At 38.1% G+C, this 22,376-nt stretch overlaps 1 protein-coding gene across 13 annotated transcripts in view; it reads right to left on the minus strand.

The window, feature by feature from the left end:
* PTPRT (protein tyrosine phosphatase receptor type T) overlaps nucleotides 1-22,376 on the minus strand; it is a 1,093,025-nt gene that overhangs the window by 269,328 nt on the left and 801,321 nt on the right. For all 13 annotated transcript variants that reach the window (XM_045981319.1, XM_045981314.1, XM_045981318.1 and 10 more), the window contains exon 12: nucleotides 330-603. In XM_045981319.1, the coding sequence (XP_045837275.1) occupies nucleotides 330-603 (274 nt within the window). The remainder of the gene's footprint in view (nucleotides 1-329; nucleotides 604-22,376) is intronic.

The following is a 22,376-nucleotide window of genomic DNA, read 5'->3' on the forward strand; positions in this document are numbered from 1 at the left end:
CCCCTGCTTGTGCACTTGCTCTCTCTCTCTCCGATAAAAAATAAATAAAATCTTAAAAAAAATAAACTACTCAACTATACTGTTGTAGCATCAAAGCAACCTTAGACTATATAAATGAATAGGCATTGCTGTATTAAAGTTTACACACTTACACACACACACACACACACACACACACACACACACACACACACACACAGAGGCTTGGGGCTGGATTTGATCCCCAGGCCTTAGTTTGCCAAGCTTTGCTCTAAAGCCATGCTACTTTTCATTTGAGAACAGGAAAATACACACAAGGCAAGAAATGACCTCCATGTGGCCATACTTACTCCATTTGCTTTGCTGAGTGCCTGGAAGTAGATGCTGTAGCTTTTCAGAGGGGAAAGAGGAGGGTTCCAGTATCCATTGTATGTCTTATTGTCACCCACTGTAAATGGCTGGGTGACAGGCAGATTGGCAGGCTTCAATTCAGCGGCAAAGTAGTGTAGAGAATCAAGGCTGGAGGCATTCCTATAGCTCACAGGCACCGAAAAGCACTCAATGATGTCAGCTGCCCTTCGTGACTTCTGAAGTCGCTCTTCCTTGACAACCAGCTGATAAACACTGGACAGGAAAGAAAGGAAGATGAGCAACTATCTGAAAGGATGGACTTGTTATTTATCACCACTTCTATCTACAACTAAACCTCCCTCCCAAGATTTAGAATGAATAAGCCCACTGTTCTGTAGAAACCTATCTCCATTTAGATGTCCCAAGGCCAGCTCACACTGGATATATCCAAAAGGCAACACGGTCCCAAGCCCAACAAATCTGCCTCCTCCTTCTACATTTTTTTCCTTAGAAAAAGGTAGCATTGCCCATCAAATGATGAGATCTTGAGTATGGGGCTCATCCTCAATTCCTACCTCTTTGGATATCACTCTGCACTTACCATCAAAAAGCCCTATTGACATCCGCAATCTGCACCTGCCCTTTTCCTTTCTTTCCCTTCACTGAAAATGCTGAGGTTGGGCACTTCCCTACCTCTTACCTGGATTCAACTTGTCTCTTTGCCTCTAACTTATTTATCAACTATGCAACTCATTGACCTTCCTGAATATAACACTGTCCCTCTTCAAGCGCTCTCGTAAACTCTTCATTATCTGAATGATATAATCTAAACTCCTCATCCTGGCCCTGGGGACACTTGTGCCTGGCTTCCTGTCTTTTGGAAACTCTTGGGTTAGTCCCTGATTTGAGCTGCTCCAGACCTCCTGCTTTGCACAAACGTCCTGTGGATCCCACCCCATGCCATCATCAGTTCATGCTTCCTCTCCCTGCAGTGTCCTCCACTTCTGCTGGTGGAAGCCTTTCCCTAAAGGCTGAGTCTTTCATCTCCTCAATGAATGCCATCTAGACCCTCCCAATCTGAATGAGTCTTCCTCCTTAGTTCCCCTACAATTCATTAATGGATATCTTCTTAGGATTACAGTAATATGTACATGGAACTACTGTTCCTCTGGCTAGACTGTGACCTCTTGGACAGTGGGAGTTGTGGTTTAGTTATCTCTCCCTCCACCATATACTGCTGAGTAGGCTGCCTGATACCCATACAGTGATCAGTGAATACTTGTTCAAGTGAACCAAACTAAGCTGAAAGCAGGCATGAAACCAAACATGACTGGATACAGAATCCCTAATTAAGATAAACAGTAAATACTCTGAATTCCTGTCTAGTGATCTTGTGCCATTCCTTTCAACTTAGAAGTAAGGAGTGCTCGCTTCGGCAGCACACATACTAAAATTGGAAGTAAGTGAGGAGGGGCTAGTGTGTGAAGAGATGACCAAGCCTTTATTCAACACCAGCTATATGCCAAATGTGTAGGCTTTTTTAAATAAAAGTTATCCTAATGTTTGTGCATTTGGATAGCATTTTACTACTTCCTTGAATGTGTACAATTTGTACTTCTCTTCAAAAGTGCTTTTTTCTTGCTTAAACAACAAACATTTATTTTCTCACAGTTTTGCAGGATGTAAGTCCAAGATCACAGTGTTAACAGGGATGGTTCTGAGAACTGCTTTAAAAAAAAAGATTTTATTTATTTATTTGAGAGAGAGAGAGAGAGAGAGAGTAGAAGAAGAAGAGAAGACGACGATGACGACTATCCTCTGAGCAGAGAGCCTGATGCAGGGCTCAATCCCAGAACCCTGAGATCATGACCAGAGCCAAAAGCAGATGCTTAACTGATCGAACCACCTAGGTGCCCTGAATGAATGTTCCTCTTTTAGAAGAACTTTATTGCATAGATCTCTGGGACTCATGCCCTAAGACAAAAGATCAATTTCCCGAAGAGTGCCCCCAGGAAACTTGTGAATTAATGAGGTGATTGCAGCAGTGGCCCCAAACCAATCATTTAAAGACGACATAGTGAGCTAGCACATGGTTTATGAAGATGGAATGTGGTAAGGGCTACCATCTTACGATCAGGCTGTCCATCTAGAGCTAATTGGTTAAGAAGCACAACTTGGGCAAAGACAGAGGCACGGGGATACAGAGGGACTGATCCAAGGAAACATGCCACATCCAACATGGCAAGTCTTCCCCTGAATCTCCTTAAGCATGGGGATCATCAGTAATGCAAATGGGAAAGAAACGGGCATATGAATGTTTGCCACATTTAGAATGTGGTATCTGAGTTGAGGTGAGCAATGGCTCAACAAGCATATGTACTGTTTGATGGGCACATCTGAATGAGAGCTCAGTGGCCCAGAAGGCATGTGAGTGGCATGTGAGTGAATGTAGCCTATCTTTCTGGGAATGCAGACTACATCTGAGTGTGAGCAATGTCCAAATGAGCATCTATAGGACTTGGGTGTCTAAAAACTGAGCAAACATATATACTCTTGGAACGAGTGGGTGTATTATCCAGGTGACTGTCACCTAGGTGTGTGCACACCTAAATGTGTATGACATCAGAGTCTGTATATGTGTGTGTGTGACATCATCTATATATGTTCATAAAACTGAAGTCAATAAACACCTAAATTAAATTAGGGCTTCGGTGCTCATTCCCTCTTCCTCAACCCTGGAGTTCTTCTCAATGACACAATTAGTTTGTTTATCAGGACAGCTAAGCTCAAAACAATCTCTGAAAAACATCACAAAGATCTAAGAACCAAGCCTAGAGGTCACAAGGTGAGAGTGGAGGGGTGTCTGTAACAGTTTTTGGACTCCCAACGTTTTACTGTAATACCAGTCTTCAGTAAAACTTTGAATCTGGCTAGAGTGTTAAGGATCGCTTGTTGAGGGTTTATGTTTCATGGAACTCTAATCTACGAGGGAAAGAGCAAAAGGCAATGAAGAGTGAAGGAGCAACAGTCTCTTGGGTCCACCTGTGGGAGCTTGTAATACCACCTGCAAGATGGAACTGGGCTCTCCAGCCTATCCAGCCCTACAAGACAGAACTGGGCTCTCCAGCCTATCCAGCCATAAAAGACGGAACTGGGCTATCCAGCCTATTCAGCCCTACCAGATGGAACTGGGCTCTCCAGCCTATCTAGCCCTCATATCCTCCTGACCAGGTTGGGAAGCATGAACATCCTCATCCCTAGGAACAGGAGTTGCAAAGATCTGTGAGTCCTTCCCTTGAGGCCCAGTCTATCCCCAACTACTCTTGGGTTAACCCTGTCGATGTGAGAAGACCTCTGTTTCCATTTCTTTCTTTCTTTCTTTTTTTAAATTATGTTCAGTTAGCCAGAATAAAGTACATCATAAGTTTCTGATGTAGTGTTCAGTGACTCTTTAGTGGCATATAATGCCCAGTGCTCATCACAACACATGCCCTCCTTAACACCCATCATCTGGTTATTCTATCCCCATATCTTCCTCCCCTCTGTAACCCTAAGTTTGTTTCCTGGAGTCCAGAGTCTCTCATGGCTTGTCTCCTTCTCTGATTTCTTCCCATTTAGTTTTCCTCCCCTTCCCCTGTGGTCCTCTGCTCTATTCCTTATGTTCCACATATGAGTGAAACCATATGATAATTTTCTTTCTCTGCTTAACTCATTTCATTTAGCATAGCTCCCTCCAGTTCCATCCATGTTGATGCAAATGGTGGGTATTCATCTTTTCTGATGGCTGAGGAATATTCCATTGTATATGTGGACCACATCATCTTTATCTATTCATCTGTTGAAGGACATCTTGGTTCCTTCCACAGTTTAACTATTGTGGACATTGCTGCTATGAACATTGGGGTGCATATGCCCCTTCTTTTCACTACATCTGTATCTTTGTAGTAAATGTTTTCATTTCTAAGACCAAAAGTCTCATGCTACTCCTGACTCCTTCTGTCACCCTTGCCCTCTAAATTGAGAACCCAAACCCTTGGGAGCTTCACTGGGGCTGAATCTCATTCCTGGAATCACTTTCTGTTGTCTTTGGCCCTAAAATGATGGAATGGATCAAGAAGAAGCACAAGGCTGGCCTGAGCACTGCCCAGGACTGGTCTGGTATTCCACAAAAGGCTATAGATGGAGACAAAACCTGTTTCCAGGGGCCAGCCTGTGATCCTGACACCAATCTAACTATTGACGACTCAACTGCCAATTCAACCACACTCAGTAGCCAGATTACAGAAGAGGCGGAGGCCGACAGCAGAGTGTCCCATATTTGTCAAATTGCAGCAAAAGTAGAAAGCCAGACTTCTCATTTACAGTCCAGTGTCCTTTATTTCTCTACCTTCCTTCTTTTACTAGAAGCCAACAAAATGTATAAAGGGCCTTCTGAGTATTTTTTACTTGGCCACTTGAACTACTTAAATCTTTCCTACCCAGCTCCTTCTGAAATCACAAAGCCTAGCAAAGGATATATTTGAGGAGGGGTGTGTTAAACTGCGCTGTCAACATACAGTTCACATACAATTGGGATGAATGTGCCAAAGTATAGCCAGAAACATCCTCAGGCCCATTGTGCCTGCAGCTTTCCATTCAGAGGCAAATCTGCAAAACCACGGCCAGAAAACTATAAACCATTGGGTCATAAAAATCTTTCTGGCAGATGACCCAGCCTCTCTCCAAGATCAGGAAACTCTGATGAAGGAGGAGGAAGGAAGAGATGGCACGTGCAAGTTATACAACTGTCCTTCCCCACTTTAGGCAGTGGGGGCAGGGGTGGGTGGGGCGGGGACAAGATAGTTTCTTTTTGTTTTGTTTCTTTATTCTGATCATCATTCTCTTGGAAATACACCTATCTAAGCTCTTTTCAGCATGCATGCGGATAATGATAAAATCATACCTAAATGAGAAGAACTCTCCAAAAGTCCTATCTCAAGTGCAAAGGAAGTCATTACAATAAACTATTCAGGAGCCTTTGTGAAGAGAAAGGATTTTTTTTCCTTTCTTTAGTAGAAAAATCCTGATAGTATAAGAGGATCTTAAGATGCTCACCTCACAACATACAGCATTTATGCACCCATTTCCCTGTCCTGGGACACCCCCTCTACCTCTCCCAGTGAGAAGACCAACATTTGTGACCATATTTTCTGCGTAAGTTCTCCTGAGAGTCTCTTCTTGCAAGACCCCGAAAACAGCTATATTTCAACAGAGGGGAGCATGTGCCTTCTTTCTTCTCCCTGGCTTTTGCTTCCTCACTGCAGCTCACCTTCAAGGTCCACTGTTGACCCTCATTGTCACGGTGACTGCCCCTAGCCCTCTCTTCCCGATTGTTCAGACTTAGCCTTGCCTGCAACTTCAATCCTCTAGTTCATATCTCTTGAGACTAGAACACTCTTCTCTCATGTCCCAAGACTCCAGCCCATATAGAACAGTTGCTTCAGACACCCTGAAGAGCAAGGCATGCAGCAATTTCTCTTCAGGTGTTAGAGGGCCCAGCCACCAGAGACTCAAGCCCCTTCTGATTCCTGAGCCCACGGTCTGCATGAGAACTCATGCTCCTCTGTGAGGGACCAGGGACCTATCTGGGGCACCCGTCAATCAATAACACATCCCATGGTTCCCCTTTGTGTATCCGGGAAGAGATCTCCAGCTAGGGGCTGTTATTATCCATGCAGAATGCTGAAGTCAGGTGACAGAGAGGAGACTGTGGTTCGCAGGTGATGATTGCCCAGGTTCATAAAGGGTACATTTGGGTCCATATTCTCCCAGAAATAGGCTTCATAAATTCATACCCATTAGTTCATACTGATAATGTCAATTCAAATCCACTAACACAAGATGGTTCACTCTCCCTACTGCCTATTTATCCTTTTTCCTCCAGTAAAAACCCTCCTTTCCAAAATCAATATTGTTTACCCATTTACTCTCTCACACAATACACACAAAATCATTTCAGAATTAACTCATCAATACCACAACCAACCTCAATATTTAAAAGTAAAATTCAAAGTTTTTCTACTGGGGGCGCCTGGGTGGCTCAGTGGGTTAAGCCTCTGCCTTCGGCTCAGGTCATGGTCTCAGGGTCCTGGGATCGAGCCCCATGTTGGACCCTCTGCTCGGCGGGGAGTCTGCTTCCCCATCTCTCTCTACCTGCCTCTCTGCCTGCTTGTGATCTCTCTCTGTGTTAAATAAATCTAAAAAAAAAAAAAAACAAAGTTTTTCTACTGCCCTGTTCTAGCTCCTTCCCAAACAATTCAGTCTCAAAGCCATTAGATAGGGCAGAGTGAGACAAGCATCCCTATGTGATGGGGGGAGCCATGGCGGCCCAATGTAGGGACTGGAAGTCCACCTAATGTCCTCGAGACCCACTTCGGTGATCTGCAAGATCGAAATTGTGTTTAGAATATCATTAAGATTCTAACTGCCGGGGCACCTGGGTGGCTCAGTGGTTTAAAGCCTCTGCCTTCAGCTCAGGTCATGATTTCAGGGTCCTGGGATCGAGCCCCACATTGGGCTCTCTACTCAGCAGGGAGTCTGATTCCCCTCTCTCTCTGCCTGCCTCTGTGCCTACTTGTGATCTCTCTCTCTCTCTCTGTCAAATAAATAAATAAAATTTTTAAAAAAAGATTCTAAAAAAAAAAAAAAAAAGATTCTAACTGCCTTTTGCCCTTTTAGTGCATACTGTGGAGTTCATAAAAAGCCACAAGACTTCAAAACTGCATGAGGCTGGTAGTGAAGATATCTTTTTGAGACACTGATTTCATTTCCTTTGGCTATATAACCAAAAGTGAGATTGTTTTATCATAGGGTAATTATATATTTTTTTAATTTTTTGAGAAATTCCACACTGTTTCCCACAATGGTGGTACCACTTTACATTTTTGCTAACAGTGTACAGAGCCCCCTTTTCTTTTATGTTTTTTGTTATCTTTTGTGTTTTTGATAACAGGCATTTTAATAGGTATGATGTGATATCTCATTGCGGTTTTGATTTGATTTCCCTGATGATTAGCGGTGTTGAGAAAATTTTCATGTATCTGTTGGCCAACTGAATGCCTTTTTTGTGGGGGGGGTGGACTGTCTATTCATGTCCTTTCTCTACCTTTAATTAGATTATCTTATTTTTTGCTAGGGAGTTGTAGGATTTCCCTTTATATTTTGAATATTAGTCCCTTAACAGATATGTGGTTTGCAAATGTTACTTCCCATTTTTAAGTCTGCCTTTTCATTTTGTTGATCATTTCTTCTGCAGTGAAAAGTTTTGTTTTGTTTTGCTTTTTAGTTTTATATAGCCCTTATTTATTTTTGCTTTTGTTGTGAGTGCTTTTGGTGTCATTTCCATTAACGCATCACTAATACCAATTTAAAAATTTTTCCCCTATGTTTTCTTCTAGGACGTTTATGTTTCAGGTCTTAAATTAAGTCTTTAATCCATTTCAAGTTGATTTTTGTGAGTGGTACAAGACAGAGGTCTAGTTTCATCCACTTGCATGTGGATATCCAGTTTTTCCAATGCCATTTATTAAAGAATTATCCTTTCCCCATTGCATATCCTTGGCTTCCTTGTCAAATAGTAGTCTGACATATATTCATATATGTATATATCCATATATGTGTGGATTTACTTCTGGCCTCTCAATTCTGTCCCACTGGTCAATGTGTCTGTTTTTATGCAATTATCTTACTATTTTTATTACTATCGCTTTGTGATATAGTTTTGAATCAGGATGTGTGTGGCTTCCAGTTCGTTCTTCCTTTTCAGGCTTGCTTTGGCTATTTAGAATTTTCTGTGGTTCCATATGAATTTCAGAATTGTTTTTTCTATTTCTATAAAAACGGCATTGGAATCTTGATAAGGATTACACTGAATCTATAGATGACTTTGGGTCGTATGGATATTTTAACTATTAATTCTTCTGACCTATAAACAGGATATCTTTCCATTTATTTGCTCTTCTTCAATTTCTTTCATCGGTGTTTTATGATTTTCAGTGTAGTGATCTTTCATCTCCTTAAATTTATTCCTATTTTATTCTTCTGATGTTATTGTAAATAGGATTGTATTCTTTATTTTTCAGATAATTGTTAGTATAGAGAAATGCTACTAATTTTATATGTTGATTTGCATCCTACAACTTTATTTACTGAATTTTTATTTATCCCTTATTATAATTCTTTTGTTACAAGGTTATTATATGATATATGTTATATATAATATCTATCATATATATCTTATATATAAGATCATGTCATCTGCAAACAGAGACAATTTTACTTTTTCCTGTCCAATTTGGATACTTTTTATTTCTTTTTATTGTCTGACTGCTCTGCCCAGGACTCGGCTACTATGTTGAATAGGAGTTGTGAGGGTGAGCACTGTTGTCTTCTTATTTTAGGGGAAAACCTTTCAACTTCATCACTGAGTAGGTTAGCTGTGGGCGTGTCATGTTATCACATTGAGGTATGTTCCTTCTATACCTAATTCACTGACATCTTCTAAAAAAACTCATGAATGATCAATGCATTTTGTCAAATATTTTTCCTGCATCTACTGAGATGATCATATGATTTTTACCTTTCCTTCTGTTAAAGTGATGGATGTATCACATTTATTAATTTGTGTATGTTGAACAATCCTTGCACCCCAGGAATGAATTCCACTTGATCAACCATGATCTTTTTTTTTAATTAATTAATTTATTTTTTCAGCGTAACAGTATTCATTGTTTTTGCACAACACCTAGTGCTCCATGCAATACGTGCCCTCTCTATTACCCACCACCTGGTTCTCCCCACCTCCCACCCCCACCCCATCCCTTCAAAACCCTCAGGTTGTTTTCAGAGTCCATAGTCTCCCATGATCAACCATGATCTTTTTAATGAATTCAGTTAACTAGTATTTTGTTGACACTGTCACTGATTTTTCAAGTGAGGGCAGAGAATAGTCATTTCAAAATCAGAAGTGTGTTGCTCAAGAACAGTGGTTCCCAACTCTGGCTGTACATTCTAATTGCCCAGAAGACTTTTTAAAAATGCTATTCTTTGTTCCCACCTCAGACCAAATCAGAATCTCTAGGGGTGAGGCTATTGCAGCAGTACTTTTTTAAAAAGGGGTCTCCAGATGGTCTTAATGCGCAGCTATAAAATCACAAATCTAGATAATTCTGATATTTCTACCTTTACCCTCGCAAGATATCCCCCTCCAACATTCTTACTATGTTGAAAATCATTGCTTTGGGTCATTCCAATCAACCATAGCATTCATTCATAATTACTAGTTTGCTTGAATCACTGTCTATTACACCTGTTGATTTATTTCTTTTATAGCTTTCATCACAGTTGAAATATGTCTTACCTGGTTATTTCTTTTATTAGCTTACTGCTTGTTTCCTAACAGTCTCTTAACTTCATGAGGTCATGAGGTCTGTTTACTCCTGCACCCCCAGCTCTAATATCTGCTAAACACATAACAGCTATTCACTAAGTACTTACTAAATAAACAAACTTGGCAAAATTTATAAGATGAATTTCAAATGTTCGTGTCAAATTTTTCTCTTTTTAAAATTGTATTTATTTATTTGTTTATTTATTTAGGGAGAGTGTGTGTGAGTGGAAGGGAGAGGAAGAGGGAGAAAGAATCTCACGCAGACTCTGTGCTAAGAGCAGAGCCAGCCATGGGGCTCAATCCCATGACACTGAGATCATGACCTGAGCTGAAATCAAGAATGGGATGCCTCACCGAATGGGCCACCCAGATGTCCCATTCATGTCAATTCTTACTGCATGCTTCAATGCTATTGTAGATGTTGTTCCATCTCCCCAAGATGCCTTTTTCCCCATCTTGAGAACTCCTCATCCAATCCAGACCCACATCTAATGTTACTTTTTCCAAGGAGTCTTTCTTGCAAACCAGAGCTAGTTTCTCCTTTCTCTGTTCCCAGAGCTCACTGTCCATACTCCTATCATAGCTCCCACTGCTGTGTACTGCAATGATTACTTCACCCAACAGAAAATGTTGAATGAGCACTTACTATCTGTTAGACACCATGTTAAACTCATTCAACACATGATCTAATTTGACCTTCATAATGCCTCTAAGAGGTAGATACTATTATCTTACTCTGACAGAATAAAAGGAAAAAAGTACAGAGAGGCCCAGAAATTTACCCAGAGTCACATCACTGAACACCGAAGTTAGGAGTTGAATACAGTCTGACTCCTGAGCCCTCCGTCTTAACCATGAGACCACACTATTTTTTAGCATACCCAAAGTTGAACCATCATCTGTACTGTAACCCATAAAATAATCCTCTTTTTAAAAAAATTATTTTTATGTCAAAGAAAATACATCTTATTAAATTTGCATCTTATAAAATTTGAAAAGGAGATAAGAGAGAGAAAAGGATCCCTATTACCCAGCCACTCTGATGTAATCATCAATGAAATATTGGTAAATCATCCACAGTTCTGTTCTTCTGCGGGAACAAATCTCTGATTTAATACTGGAAATCAATGAGGGAAAGCCTTTCTTTTATAGATATTTATCTTATAGATAACTTAATTGTTTTATAAATACAATTTTAATATTATACACAAAAGGCTCCCCAATAGCAAATATCTTTATTCCAGAAGGTCTTGTGACTTAGCAAACTTGTCAACTAAGAAACCCTTAATATTAGCATACTAAAAACAGGTAAAGCCATAAAGTTTTTTTTTTTAAGCCATAAAGTTTTAATTCAAACACACTGACTAATGATTACATGGTCTGCTAATACCTTTTCTTCCAAAGGACACTTGACTAAGTTATCTATAGGAAAAAGGTAAATGCACTCCCCACCAAGGTTAGCTTCATTTTCTCTTATGCAGTCTCTGTGCTTCCTTAGGTTAATACAATTTCATGAAATAGTAGGAAGCTGCTTAGCCTCTATATTTTCCTAGATTACCACAGGGCCTTCTGGTGACTAGAATGACTATAGGGAAAGGTCCCAGACAGTACCAACTGGCGTCAGAGTTCATTCATATATAGATAGTAGAGCCTTTAGTCATCAAAAAATTGTTAATAAACAGTAAATAAAATGTTTAATAAAACAAGGGCTCATGTAACACATCTTTAGTAGATTTCCAATAAATCTGATTAAAATATAATATTAGCATTTAAAAACCTAGTTTCTAGTGCAAAATCTGCCAGTAACTACATATTTGTGTGATCTTGGGCAAGTAATTTAATCTCACAAGAGTTATTACATTTCTTAATCACTCCTTCTGGTCCTGTGTGTCCATCAGCCTGATTTTGTGTGCTCTGATGTTAATGGGGGCCTCATGGACCTCTTCAGAGTTGTTCTAAAACTACCGGTGCCTCCCTTTCTAGTGAAAAGGGCTGGAAAATGTAAGTCCTCCTCTTTCCCAGCCTTCACCTGTACTCTGCCTTAGGCTAGCATTTCCAGTATATGTCTTGGGCAGAAGTGAAAAAAGCCCGCTCCTTTACCTCAAGGGGGACCTACTGAAGGTGTAATTCACTGTCCAGAGAACCCCACAGGATCGTGCCCTTATTTGGTTTCTTTACCTTCTCTTTCCAGCTTCCCTTTGTTTCAAACTAGTTTCTACTGGGAACAACACTTTAACAAATCATTTGCTTTTAAATCCTTGGTTTATGAGTTTTCTTCCAGGAGAACCCAACTTAAAGTAACCTCTAAATTCCTCAACTTCCTCATATTTAAAAATTATGGTGTGGGTCTTCTTGAACAGTAGAGTGAGGGGCTCAGCACAATCTGTCTCCAAGAGCAATGAATAAACTGAAGAATACTGTCTACACTAACAATTTCAGGAGTAGCTGGAGAAAATGCATAGTTTTAAACATCTATATTAGAGGGGAAAAAAGGTCTCAAATTAATAACCTATGTTTCCATCTTAAGATAGAAGATAAATGAAAACAAGTTAAACTCCAAGCAGGCAGAAAGAAGAAAAGAATAAAGATTAGACTAGAGATCAATGATATAGACGACATAAAAATAAGAATGAAAAATCAGTGAAACAAAAGTTGATTTTTTAAAAAGATCAACACTGTCGGCAACTCTTTCTCTCCACTGGTCAAGAGAAAGAGAAAGATGATATTAATTACCAAAATCAAGAATGAAAAAGGGGACATCACTACTGACCCCATAGATATTTTTTTTTAAATTTTTTCCCCATAGATACTTCAAAAATTATAAAGAAATGCCATAAGAAACTTTATGCCAAAAAACGCAGACAACTTAGATGAAATGTAAATGTTAGAAACACACAATTTACCAAAACTGAGTCATAAAAAAGTAGAAAATTTCAATGTACTTATAACAAGTCATTAAATTAGTAATTAAAATTCTTCCCTCATAAAAGCCCAGCTCATATGGCTTCACTGGTGAAGTCTACCAAATATTCAAAGAATAAGTAATTCTTATTTTTCATAAACTTATCCAGAAAATAGCAGAGGAAAGAATTCATCATTCTATGAAATCCTGATAACAAAACCAGAGAAATACATTACATTAAAATAAAACTACAGTCTAATCCTTCATGATTAATGAACCCCCAAAATTTAACCAAATATTAGTAAACTAAATATAGTAACATATAAAAAAGACTATACATCATAACTAATTGAGATTTATCCAAGAAATGCAAGGTTGATTTAATATCCAAAAATCAATTAATTCAATATGACATGTATTTAAAATAAATGGGAAAAAACACATGATAATTTCAATAGATTCAGAAGAAAATTGCCAAGATTATATGCATATTAATGATAAAAAGTACTAACAAACTAGAAACAGAGAGAAGCTTTCTAAGCTTGATAAAGGCCACTTATGAAACATGTAAGTGAAAAACCATCCTCAAGGGTAACAGACTAAATGCTTTCCCTATAAAGGCGTAATAAGACAAAGAGGTCTACTCATCATTGTACTACAGATTCTAAGCAGTGAAATAAAGCATTGTGCTAGACAGTCTAGCCAGTGAGTCTAGTTAATTAAAGGCACTAGAAGGAAAGGAGTTAAGGTTTTATTTGCAGATGACAGGATCCTATACATAGAAAATTCTAAGGAATACACAAAGACACAGAAACAGACACAGATAAACACATCCCAACTAGAATAAACAGCTTCAACAAGGTCACAAGATACAAAACAAAAATACAAAAATCTATTGTATATTTGTCATTGGCAAAGAACAATCTGAAAATGAAATTAAGTGAACAATTCCATTCACAATAGTACCAAAAGGAATACTTAGAAGTAAATCAAAAGAAGTGAAATACCTGTATACTGAATAGTACAAAACATTGTTGAAAAAATTTAAGATATAAATAAATGGTGAGACATTTCATGTTCACAGACTGGAACAGACAATATTGTTAATATGGCATTTCTCAGCAAATTTATCTAAAGACTTGATGCAATCTCTATCAGAATCTCAGGAGAACTTTTGCAAAAACTAACAGGCTGATACTTAGATGTATATGGAAATGCAAAGATCCATAATAAGCAAAACAATTTTTAAAAATAAGAACAAAGTTGGAGGATTTATAATTCCTGATTTTATAATATGAAAATCAATACAGTGTGGTGTTGGCATAAGATAGACTTACAGATCAATCAAAGAGAACTGAAAGTCCAGAAATAAACCATTACATTTATGATCCACTGATTTTTGACAAAGAATCCAAGAAAATTCAATGATCAAAGAATAATCTTTTCAGCAAATGATCCTGGGTCAACTGAATAGCCACATGCAAAAATACAAATTTAAATTCATACTGTATATAAGAACTAACAGAAAATAAATCATAGCCCAAATGTTAGAGCTAAAAGTATAAAACTTCTAGGGAAAAACAAAGGAGAAGATCTTCATGATGTTGGATTAGGAAAAAGTGGATCATATAATACCAAAAACATGATCTATTAGAAGGGGAAAGGAGATGAGTTGGATGTCATTAGGTATTTTTCTTTAATTGGGCTTCAGAAGACACTGTTAAACCAATGAAAAGACAAGCTACATGTTGACAGAAAATATTTGCAAAACATATGTATGATAAGACTTCCTTCCAACATACATAAGGACCCATTACAACTTAAGAACAAGAAGACAAACAACCCAATTAAGAAACTGGCAAAAGATCTGGCTAGACATTTCACTAAAGATGAAATACAAGTGGCTAAAAAGCTCATGAAAAGATGGTCCACCTCATTAGTCACTAGGGAAACGTAAATTAAAACCACAATGAGAAACTACCAACTCACCCACTAGAATGGCTATCAGTATAATGACAGACAATAGCAAGTGTAGACACAGGCAAGGAAAAACTGGAACCATCATACATTGTTGCTGGAAAGGTTAAAAAAAAAATGGTATAGCCACATTGGCAAATGGTTTGGAAGTACCTTGAAAAGGTAAACATGCTACTACTATTCACCCAGCCATTCCACTAGATATCTACACAGAAGAAAAGATAACATAGGTCTACACAAAGGTTTGTATGTATATAAATGCTAATAGCAGTATTATTCATAACTGCCAAAATACTAGAACAATCTAAATGTCTATCAACTGGTGAACAAACAAATAATATGTGGCATATCCAAATAACAAAACATAATTCAGCAATGAAAGAAACAAATTACCGATATGTTCTACAATATGGATTAAGCTCAGAAACACTGTGCTAAATGAAAGAAGCTAGATGCAAAAGACTATTCATTATATGATTCCACTCATCTGAAATGTCAAGAAAAGGCAAATTTAGAGAGACAGAAATCAGATAAGTGATTTCCTGGGACTGGAGGTGGGAGCAAGAATCAACTGCCCTCAGGCACCGGGTATTTTATGGTGTGACAAACTATTCTAAAATGGGATTATGGTGATGGTTGCACCACCCTATAAATTTATTGAAAATCACTGAATTGTACACTTTAAATGGGTGAATTTTATGGTATGTAAGTCATACCTCAACAAAGCTGTTAAAGAAATGAGGGAAATGGACTGAATAATCTTGGATGTTCTTTCTCCCTCAAAAGTCTGTGCTTTAGCATTCAACTATGCACACATTTTAATAGAAAAATGCTATGATAAACCTTTGGCATTACTGTGCAAGCCGGGCTAAGAAACAAATGTAAGCTTTATAATCCCCAACAGGATCTAGCCTTGCAATTACATTCCCCACATTAAAGGTCACTTGGAACTAAGAAGCTGAAATTTACAATGACATGTCTTAGTTAGTCAAACTTTATTCTAAGGCTCTGGGAATTCCTGGTTTTCCCTCCACCACTGTTTGCCTAGCACAACAGCCCTTAAGAAAGGCAAGGCAATGGGAAGAGGTACACACTGGCAGTTTGTCATGTGCAAGTGCATCTCTGCTTGGCTTCTGACTAGCTGTGTGACCTGTTGCCCCCCATCTTCCATGTGCTTATTCCTTTATTCATCAGTGACTGTAGAGTGGCAGGTGTAAATCTGAAAATAACATGATCCCTGGTTGATGGGAGCTCAGGACCAAAATGGGGAGACAGGTATTAACTGCTCAGCATAGTCCAATGAGGTGAGGGCAAACGAGGAATTCAAAGAGGGAAGGATTCTGAGAAGAGGGGCACATACAGGATAGTGTGGGAAGTAAATGAGATAATGTGTCTAGAGAACGTTTTCTATACAGTAAAGTGCTCTATAAAAGTTGGCTGGAGCCAACCCAACTGCCGCATGCATCATTATTAGAGTGTTATCAAATTAGACAACAAAGATTTGCTTTGTTTTCCATTTGGACTTTCCTGTGATTGAACTGCACTTGGTAAATTTAACAAAAGTGGATGTTGAATAGAAGTTTTAGAGAAAGAAATATGTTGTGTAAAGGAGCCATAACCATTTTCAAATTAAGTTTGACTTAGTATTTGATGAAAGCAAAAGAAACCTTTTAAGGAAGAGCCAGACAACCATCTGATGATGGCCAGAGCTCTATACCCTCTTCTCCAATATTTAAAAGAAGTATAACTAGCTTTAACTGAGCATGCACTTACTTGCAATGAGATATACTAAATCAAAATGTGGAAGACCTGGTTATGATCCTTATGTACCCCCTCTTAATCATAGGTCTTCTCTTGTTCAGAATGTCATACACAAGAACTACCATGGATCTTATTGCAATATATATCCAGAATCTGACCACTTCTAACACCTCTACAGCTACCACCGTGGCCAAAACCCCATCATGTTTCAACCGGACTAGTGCAATTGCCTCTCAACTCATCTCCCTGCTTTCACTCTTGCTCCCTGTAATCTGTTCTCCAAACAGTAGCTAGAGTGACCCTTTAAAAACATGACTGATTACCTACTTAGAGTAAAAGGCAACATCTTTGCAATGTCTCCAAGGCCCTCTCTTATAAACTCTCTGGTCTCAGGTTGTCTGAGTGGTTCAGTAGGTTAAGTCAATGCCTTTGGCTCCGGTCACCATCCTGGAGTCTCGGGAATGAGTCCCACATCGGGCTCCCTGCTCAGTGGGGAGCCTGCTTCTCCCCTTGACCCTCACCAGTCTTGTGCTTTCTCTCTCTCTCTCTCTCTCTCTCTCTTATATAAATAAAATCTTAAAAACAAAACCAAATAAACTCTGTGATCTCATCTCTTCAAATTCTTCTCTAGTGACATGGCCTCTTTGCCAATCCTTAAACACACTACCCATGCTCCCATCTCAAGACCTTTGCACTTGTTACCTTCTATGCCTGGAATGCTCTTCCCTCAAATATACCCAGCCCCTGGAAAGCTTGCTTCTTCATCTCTGCCAATGAAGTCTGACTGGACCGTTTTATTTAAAACACAACCCCAATCCTAACATAACCTGTTACATTTCTCTGCTTCATTTTTCTCCATATCATTTATCATCATCACACACATGGTGTGTGTGTGTGTGTGTGTATGCACATGCATGCACACACATAAACCTTTTAAGGGAGGACTGTAAACAGTAAAAACATCAACCTTCCTTTGGGGAAAAGCAACTGGATAGATAGGAGGCCATTTAGCTGGTGTTTGGATAGATGACCTTGATTGGGTAACATTTTCTAAAGCAGCACTGAACTAAAAATGCAAGGTCGGGGTTTTCGTTCTGGCTTCACCACTCCCCCGCTCTGTCTGACATGCTGAGTGAGTCACTTTACTTCTAGAACTTGCATCTAAAATGGGAAAAGTCCGGCCAATGCAATAAGACCCAAAACAGACGAGATACACATTTTAGAAAGGAAGGCAATTTATCATCATTTGTAGATAATATGACGGTGACCTAATATATCGACGAGAATCAACTGAAAGGCCCCTAAAATTAATGAAAGAATTCAGTAAAGTGCTTTGATAGAAGATAGAGATAAATAAACTGTACAGCATGAAACACAAGCTAGAGGATGTAATAAAAAGTCCTTTCAGAATAGAGTCCTTTAAAAACAGCTAAGGATCACACAAGTAAGAAATGTACAGGACTGACATGGGAAGGAAAAATAAAGCTCTCTACTGAGTGAACTAAAAGAGAGACTCGCCAGCCTCTAGCACAGGACTTGGCAGAGTGGGAGACAAATAAAGGGAGAGAAATGCTCTGGTCCTGGATGAAAGCATCACACACTGTAAAAATGCCTGTTCGGGACAAACTGAGGTTTTTTTTCTTCATAAAACATGAGGCTAGTTAGGTGACATTTGGGAGGCCTGAAGATGTGTATGACCCTAATTTGAAAATTCTAGCAATTTCATTGGGAGGTGCTTTGTTTTGTTTTTTGGTTTGTTTGTTTAATATAAGAAACATAGTTAAGAATGTCTTTTGGGGCGCCTGGATGGCTCAGTGGGTTAAGCCCCTGCCTTTGGCTCGGGTTGTGATCTCAGGGTCTTGGGATCGAGCCCCATATCAGGTTCTCCGCTCAGCAGGAAGCCTGCTTCCCTCTCTCTCTCTCTCTGCCTACTGGTGATCTCTCTCTGTCAAATAAAGAAATAAAATCCAAAAAAAAAAAAAAAAGAATGTCCTTTAAACAAAGAAGTGTGAAAAACCACTACTGAGTATTAAAGCTTATAACGATGTTACAGTAATTAAACCTGGAGTACTGGAGTGTGATTAAAGGAAAAAGGGGATAAACATGTGTGCATACACACGTATGAATTTTACATACAGACGCAGAAGCAACACAAATCAAGGGAAAAGAAAAGAAATTACCAAAGGTGTTGGGAAAAAATGCATAATTATGAGAAATAACACCAAATTTAAGACCTCACTATGTATGATAAACCATAGTATAGCCCATTGGTTCAAAATATAATATATTGATTAAAATTTTCAGGGTGCCCTGGCAATCAAATGCAATGTTACTGAATCCTGGATTGGATTGTATAAAGCTTTAAAGGACAATTAATTTATATAATTGAGGAAACTGGAATATGAACTATATATTAGATGCTAATATTACACTAATACTAAGTTTCCTGAATTTGATAATTGTATTGTGGCTTTACAGAAGACTGACCTTTTTCTGAGGAGATACCTAGCAACCATTTGAGAGATAAGAAAATATGACAAAATGTTTACAACTGGTGAGTCTGAGGAAAGGATATATGGATGTTTATTGTGCTATCCTTGCAATATCCTGTAGGTTTGAAATTAAAAAAAAAAAAAAAGATCTTCAGTAGAAAGGTCTTTTTAAGTTTTAACAATAGAATGATGCACAAAAGATAAAGATGTGTCTATTATAAATTTGAAACGTCTGATTACAAGAATAAAAAATAAAATAATAAATTAGAAAAGCTACTCCCAGAAAATCTGACACAGACAGAAACAATACTTTAATATTTGAGATATTTGATATGCAGGATAAAAATAATAAGGGGTATACATAAAGATCAATAATGCCTTTGTATACATAGAGGTATGCACTATATTCTCTCTGCATAATAAGATAGAACTAGAAATTATAAAAGCAAAATTCTAAACAAATAAAAACTTCCAGCTGGGGAAAATAAGAATGATCCTAAATAACTCTAATATCAAATAGGAAATCAAAACCACAATTTCACACTCTTTAGAAACTATTATGATGAGAACAATGATGTTTAATGCTTATGGGATAGGACCAAACCTGTTTTCAGAATCTGAAAAGCCTTTGTTATTAAACAAAAAAGAATGACAATAAATTAATTAAGCATTCCATAAAAAGAAAATTAGAATAAACAACACTGGAGCCAGATGGCTTTTCCAATGATTTTTTTTTTCAATCTTTCAACAACTGATAATTCCCATGCTATATAAACAATTACATAAGACAGAAAAAGAGGGAAAGCATCTCAAATTATTGTAAATTATTCCTCTAATATATTATTAAACCAGTTCCCCATAAACAGATTATTTAGCTCAGGTACACAAAATAGATTTAGTAATAGAAAATCTAGGAAAATAACACATAAATAAAATCCATATGATCATGTGACTAGATACCAAAAAATCATGGTAAAATTTAATATCCATTTCTGATATAAAAAGAATCACAAATACAAGTGGTAAAATACAGGTAATTTTTCTTATCATGTTTTAAAAATGTCTACTTTAAACCTACAACTACCATCACAAATAGAATAGACTTCCTAGGGGTGCCTGGGTGGCTCAGTCCACTAAGCAGCTCCCTTCAGCTTGGGTCATGATCTCGGGGTCCTGGGATCAAGCCCCAACATTGGGATCCCTGCTCAGCAGGGAGTCTGCTTCTCCCTCTCCCCCGGTGCTTACTCTCTCTCTCTCTCAAATATATAAAATCGAAGAAAGAAAAGGAGGAGGAGGAGGAGGACGAGGAGGAGGAGGAGGAAGAGGAGAAGAAGAAGAAGGAATTTCCTAGAGGCTGATCATTTCGGTTGGGGGTAATGCAAAAAGGTCAACCATTAACATCATTTGGCAACGTTGCCCAGAAATCTCTACAGTATAAGCAAAGTATAAAACCAAAATAAAAGTTATCACAACTGGAAAGGGGGACATAAAGTTATCATTATTCACAGACGAAGTGATTATTAGACTGGTAAATCAAGATAATAAAATTTAATGAAATTCACAAGAGGTTTCAGCAAGTGGGATGGGTAAAACACACACACACACACACACACACACACACACACACACACACGGTTTACTTAAATACCAGTAAAACCCAGTAAGCAAACATAATGAGAGGAAAACAGCATAAAATATCACAAACAATATTAGGAAGGAACAATTTCGACAAAGTAGCTACGGATGTCATCTATATGAAGGAGTCTGTGTAATTTTCCTGAGAAAGAGTAAGACTTGAATGGATACGTTTGCCCTCTTTCAATGTGCAAAAGCTCGTGGTAATGTAACCATTTCAGACTAAGTATGAGTCTTCATCCAATTTAAGTCAATTCTATTAGAGATTTATTTAGGGAACATGATAAAGTGATTTTAAAATTCAGAGGGAAACATACGTGGGTAAAACTAGCTAAGGACAGTTGGAACAACAAGAATCATTAGGAAGACTAGATATTAAAATGTTTCATTACACTATAATTAAAGTGGGTGGTACACACAGTGATCAACAGAGGCAGCTTTAATGGAACCGTGAAGGCAAACCAAGAATATAGTGGGCTGCATACAAACACACATAAGCAACATCACAAGTCAGCAGTTCCATAAGGAATAATCAATCAAGAATAAATACCCAATAAATATCATTAAAATGATGAGTGCTGTTATGATATGTGACAAAAGTAGTATGCAACATTTTAAGAGAGTATCACAATTATGTACAACCTTATTTTTTAATTTGGTAAAGAAAAATGGAAAAGAAATCCCACCCAAATGTTAATATTTTATGATGAATAATAGAGGAGTTTTTCCTCTTTATTTTCCCATAATTTCTATATAAGCATATATCATTTTTGTGATGAGTTTAAATTAATCTTTATTCAAATATAGTTATATATACAACCTCAGTGTTGTGATGGAGAGCAAAGATAATTAGGGACCTGATAGTACTCTAAAAATGATTATTTAATGTAATATGTTACAACTAACCATAGTATCATTTTTTTAATTGATGGATGGATTTCTGTGCTTAGGTGACATGGCATAATCTATGCCTAATACACTTGTAGATTGCTGAGTAATGTCGACTTTTGAATATTTAGTAAACCTACCCCACCCCTTCCAAATCTCAGAGTGTTATTTCCCAAGCAAGTTCATGTTGAAAAATATCACTTCAATCGAGGATCCAGTAATGAAGGAAGGAAAGTTTACTCCGTTTATGATGACCATGGACCAACAGCTTATTAGCTAATATTAATAGCTCATGTAAACAATAACTTTAAGGGGCACCTGGGTGGCTCAGTTGATTAAGGGTGCAACTCTTGATTTTGGCTCAGGTCATGATCTCAGGGTCATGAGACTGAGCCCTGCATGGGGGTCCATGCTCAGCGGGAACTCTGCTTGAGTTCCTCTCCCTTTAACCCTCTTCCTACCCAGGCACTCTCTCCCTCTTAAATATTTTTTAAAAACCAAAACTTTAAAACTGTTTATGTAGTCTTAAGTAATAAAGAGTGTTTAGAACCAACAGTGCCAATCCACAAGGAGAAGGAGAATGCTGCAGGGCCTTGCTACTTAGTGGTCCCTGAACCAGCAGCATTCTTAATCATCTAGGAATGTGCTGGAAATGAAGAACTTTGGGCCCCATGCCATATCTACTGAATCAGAAACAGTTTTTTGAAAGACTGCAGGTAATTCATCTACACATTAAATTCTGAAAAGCAAGAAAGTGAAATAGAACACTTTAGGGAACTGAAAATCTTCCTGGTTTGTTTTGTTTTTCTAATAAACATTTGGAAGTATTTTATGTCCCCCAGTGGAGAACCAGGCTGTTTCCCTCACCCCAGGCCTCCCAGCATTGTCTTCTTCTTCAGATGTCCTGGGAAGCAGCCCCTTTACCCTCCTGCCAAGTTCTCAGTTGAAATGTCATTGTTCTTTT

The sequence above is a fragment of the Meles meles genome, chromosome 16, assembly GCF_922984935.1.
Source record: "Meles meles chromosome 16, mMelMel3.1 paternal haplotype, whole genome shotgun sequence".
Lineage (NCBI taxonomy): Eukaryota > Metazoa > Chordata > Mammalia > Carnivora > Mustelidae > Meles > Meles meles.